The sequence below is a fragment of the Octopus bimaculoides genome, chromosome 17 (genome assembly GCF_001194135.2).
Source record: "Octopus bimaculoides isolate UCB-OBI-ISO-001 chromosome 17, ASM119413v2, whole genome shotgun sequence".
Classification (NCBI taxonomy): Eukaryota; Metazoa; Mollusca; class Cephalopoda; order Octopoda; family Octopodidae; genus Octopus; species Octopus bimaculoides.
This window is the reverse complement of record NC_068997.1, coordinates 49,029,225-49,034,234: the sequence shown is the minus strand read 5'-3', so window position 1 is coordinate 49,034,234 and position 5,010 is coordinate 49,029,225. Positions and strand designations below refer to the sequence as shown.

At 37.4% G+C, this 5,010-nt stretch overlaps 1 protein-coding gene across 8 annotated transcripts in view; it reads right to left on the bottom strand.

Annotated features, from left to right (window-relative positions):
- Positions 1-522: 522 nt before the first annotated feature.
- The window catches only part of LOC106882160 (peptide methionine sulfoxide reductase MsrA 1), a 25,838-nt gene continuing 21,350 nt past the window's right edge, over positions 523-5,010 (bottom strand). For all 8 annotated transcript variants that reach the window (XM_014932738.2, XM_014932740.2, XM_014932732.2 and 5 more), the window contains one exon: positions 523-1,241. In XM_014932738.2, coding sequence (XP_014788224.1) covers positions 942-1,241 — 300 coding nt within the window. In that variant the 3' untranslated portion in view covers positions 523-941. The remainder of the gene's footprint in view (positions 1,242-5,010) is intronic.

The following is a 5,010-nucleotide window of genomic DNA, read 5'->3' as shown; positions in this document are numbered from 1 at the left end:
GCATTCGGAGAGCACAAACCTCCGCCAAGGCAACACCAACGTCCTATCAATGAGTTTCGGATGCCGGGGTGGAAACTCACACCACCATCTCTTCAGTTATCTTGCCATTGAAAATTGCTATGAAAATGACTCCAGAGACAAGTGACTAGGTCGGTCCTTTGAAATACAGATACTACTCATTTTTGGCAGCTGAGCAGACTAGAGTAATGTGAAATAAAATGTCTTGCTCAAGGACACAACGTGTCACTGGGAATTGAACTCATGACCTTGTGATTATGAGTCGAATGCCCTAACCACTAAGCCATGTACCTTCACAATACTAAGATTATATTGCTATTAAATATCTACATTTCAGCTTGCTTTGCTTCACTTTCATTTTGCATGTAACAATATCTAATTATATAACTGAATGTTATATATAAACAAACAATGCACTCCTTTCATACGGTTTGCACCAAAAGAGATGGGCTCAATTTTCCATTACACATAAATGTAGATAGGATAACAGTATTCACAATGATATTATGTTTGGTAAAGAAAACTAACTTTATTGAAAATCAATCAAAGTGTATGTGTGTATATATAAAATTTATTACCAATATTTCGCTAGTTATTTTTCATTGCTTTATAAATGCACATTCTTTCAACATGATGGCAATTCATCGGATATGTCTATTTTATGTTTTCCACTGTTGACTTTTGAGCTTCCTTCATGTTGCCATGTTGCATTTCTTGCCAGTCTTCTTTTCATATGCATGCCATACATATACTTATGTATATACATCATAGCAATATAAGATACAATGATATCAAACCAATGTAAAACACGCTACCTTAGAGATAGCATGTTAACACTAGTGTGTACATGTGCGAAAGTATGAGCTCACAATATCTTCCAGATTACAACCTTTAAAAGAACATCTCAGCTATCATTAGTGGTTTCACAGTTCTTCTCGGGGACAAGAGACACCTGTACCCCCCAGGCCACAATAACCTGAGGGGTTTTTGTGCAGGTATTGCTGGTGGTAATCTTCGGCATAGTAAAACTTCATTGCTGGACATATTTCAGTAGTTATAGCTGGGAAGCCTTTTTTTTTTAGCGCTACCTCATACTTTTCCTTTGTTTCTTGTGCTTCCTTCAGCTGCTGCTCACCGTAGCAATAGATGGCTGACCGATATGTTGTACCAATGTCATTTCCTTGTCGCATTCCTTGGGTTGGGTTGTGACTCTCCCAGAATATCTGTAATAATGATAACAAAAATAATAATGATAATAATAATAATAATAAAAATAATCTGTGCAGGATGTGCAAAAGATTGTCTTAACGGGAATGTTTTTGCTTTTTCTCTCTGTCTCTCTTCCTCGTTTTTTTTATTCTTGTCACATGACTTTGCAAGTGAACAATCTGGTGTCTTTATTTTAATGGCCTACTAAAGTATACAGTGAGTTTCTTTGCCCTAGGTGTCGGGAAAACACTTGGCAAGAAATGGAAACAAAATAGAAAGAAGAAGGAGGAGGAGGAGCAGAAGAAGAAGAGGAGGAGGAGGAGGAGGAGGAGCAGAAGAAGAAGAGGAGGAGGAGGAGACGTCATGACAATATAGCATGGATTGTCCATTGGACACTTTGCAACAAGTATGGACTTGACAGAGCAAAAAAAGTTGTACGAACATAAACTCGAAAGCATCATGCTGTAACTTTAACTTAAATACAGTCAACAACATTGAATGAGTTGTGCTAAAGCTAAAAACACTGCATCTGGGAATCCATTAGAGTATAAAACTATGCAGATAAGTTGCAGTTTTAAGTTGGCCCAGAGTTACCTCTCTTCAATATTTCTCTGAATGATAAATGTAATTAAGAGTTAATGTGAGGGTAGGTAGCCTGAATGATAAATGTAATTAAGAGTTAATGTGAGGGTAGGTAGCCTGAATGATAAATGTAATTAAGAGTTAATGTGAGGGTAGGTAGCCGGAATGATAAATGTAAACCAGAGAAGACGAAGAGATAATTAAATGTTAATATGTTTAACATTATATGGTGATAGTGTGAAGTAGGAACTTTGAAGGATAAATATAGACCAGAGAGAGCATATATCAAATAGATCAGAAAAGACCAGAGATAATTAACTTTAACCCTATCATGTTTCTGGTATACTTTAACCCTATGTTCCTGGTATACAAGAATAGCATAAACGAAACCTTTATTGGGTTCCCAGCAAAAAGATAATGAACAACTCACACAGAAACAGATGGTAAAATACTAAAAACTGGCAATTAGTCTCTTTCCAACTTTTTAGTCATGCGTGTTTATGACTCATTGCTAAAGGTGTTCTCCATAGTTGTTGTTTGTTTTTGTTTTTAATCTTTTTTTTTTTTTTAAAGAAGACAATTTTGCAATGAAATGAGTACCTGATGAACCCAGCACTTCATCTTGTAAATGAGCAAGGCCTAAACTTTTTGCAGTTGAAGAAATCATTGATATTTACACTTATGCAGACAATGAGAATGTTTTGGACAAACAGACAAGAGAAAGTGATGAGGGAAGGAGCAATTCAGGAGAACGAATGCAATTGTTGAAAATAGGCTTATTATTATTATTATTATTATTATTATTATTATTCAGTAGTCTTATTTTTATAACGTGCTTTCACCACACCACCGAGCGCAGCTCTGTGTGCTTTGGGTATGTGCTGTGGTTTGCTGTGGTGCTCTTATGTTTACTGTATTGAAAGTGTTTTGCGTAGGATGTGTGCAGTGCCCAGTAGTGCAATTTTCTGTATGTTATATATATTTGTAAGTCCTGGTGTTTTTGTTATGTATTTGTCTGAATATTTTTTTTATTATACCTAAGGCACCTACTATGATAGGAATTGTTTCTGTTTTTAGATTCCACATTCGAGTTACCTCTATTTCCAGGTCTTTGTATTTTGAAAGTTTTTCCATTTCTTTTAGGGAAACGTTGTCATCTGCTGGTATTGATACATCAATTAGAAAGCATTTTTTTTCTTCATGGTCTTTGACAACTATATCTGGTCTATTGGCCTTAATTTCTCTATCTGTGTGTATTGGCATATCCCAGAGTATTATTATTATTATTATTATTATTATTATTATTATTATTATTATTATTCTCCAAATCTATTTTTTTCTATTTGTGATTCTGCCCATTAGTTTGTCTGCAATGGACCACTATGGTAGTTGAGAGAAAGACCTATTACTGTTGTTCTCCTGATACCTTTTGGTGATTAGTTTGCCTGCAGTCATTACTCTTGAGTTGTACATGCAACCATTTATTTTCTTGCTTGGGAGACCAAGTGGAGGATAAAGTCAGACACAGGAGCCCAGATCTGAGAGGGTTAATGCTAATGTTTTTTAACAATGTTTGAAACTAGTTAAAGAAGAAAAAGTTAAGAGGTTTTAAGTGGTGGTTATTTTCTTAAGTTTACTGTAGTTGAGAACTAAATAAACTGTTTCTCATTTGTTATCACTGGTCTTTTAAATATTCTCTTTTACTGCAGACGTCAAGTTTCTTTCAGCAAACAAGAAATAGTTTGGCTGTTATTGCGATAGTTTGTTGCTAGGATACACTATCTGTAAAGTGAATTTTGGATTATATTTTTAAATTAATATAACTGAACTTATAAAATTTGAGGCATTCTCCCAGCACATCAAATACCTGATGTATGCATACATTTCTGTCTGTTTATAAATCTGGTAAGCAAATGAATGATTATATTTTGCTGAGGAAAACAATAAAACTGAAACTTATTCCAAGTTGTCTCCTTTACTACCAAAACTCAGATTATTTTTTTCCCCTTACTACGTTTCTGATTTATATTTATAATAAAAAGGGAGCTGTGAATCACGTCATTTCAAAACCTGTTTTGCTTTGTTCTGTTAATTTCGAGTTGTCTCCCTGGGACTTGTTAGGGTTATCTAAATATTGTTCAGCAATGTTTATCATTCCACTATACACGTGTGGTCTATGTCAAATCTTGAATAATTCATTGCTGTGCTCACTGAAGGTGTACTCAGAATCCACCTTCTGTACCATGGCCATATGATCCAGCTTCAGGCCCCACAGACAGACAGGTTCATTTTCACTCTTTAGTCGAAAGGCATCCTCAAGCTCATGCTTGAGGCTCAACTTGTGGCCCAATTTGTGGCCCAACTTGTGAGCCACAAGTTGGAGTATAAGCTTGCCCATGAGTCAGAGGTTAGAATCTGAGTACGCCAGTCTCTAAGCTCCCTGGCACACTCACAATCCAGCCTCTGTCCCATAAGTGTACTCATGTACTAGTATAAACATGCCGGAGTCCTGCCCATACTTCAGCATCTTCTGCATCACAAGCACACTTGGCGTATCTTTCTCTGTTGCACAACCTTGTTCGTACTTCAGCCTCTAGTTCACAAGCACACACGAGCACTAGCCCCAGGCCCAGAGCCATGCTAATATTTCAGCCTCTAGCACACAAACACACTTGCCCACCAGCCCCTAACTCAGAGCTATGTTCATACTTCAGACTCTGGCCCACACAAATCTGTGCACCAGTTCCTGGCCCCGAGTCATGCTCATACTTCAGCCTCTGGATCGCAGGCACACTTGTGTACCTTCCTCTATTGCAGAACCATTTTCATACTTCAGCCTCTAGGCTACAATCATACTTGAGCACTAACCCCTGGCCCAGAGTCATGCTAATACTTCAGCATCTGGTCCACAAGCACACTTGTGCACCAGTGACCTGGTACATAGCCTTGCTCACCACACCAGCCCCTATTCCATAGACATGTTCATGAACTGGTTTCAATCCCACAGCCATCAGCCATACTCATGTTCCTGGTTATATCTCGCAAGCATGTTGCAAATCCATGCTCTAGTTCACAGGCATGGACACACTTCATTTTCTGGCCCACAGGCACACTCATTCCCTGGCTTTATCCCTCAGTCATGCTCACACTTCAACCCCTAATGAAAAACATCACAATAACATTTGAATTACAGATACAATC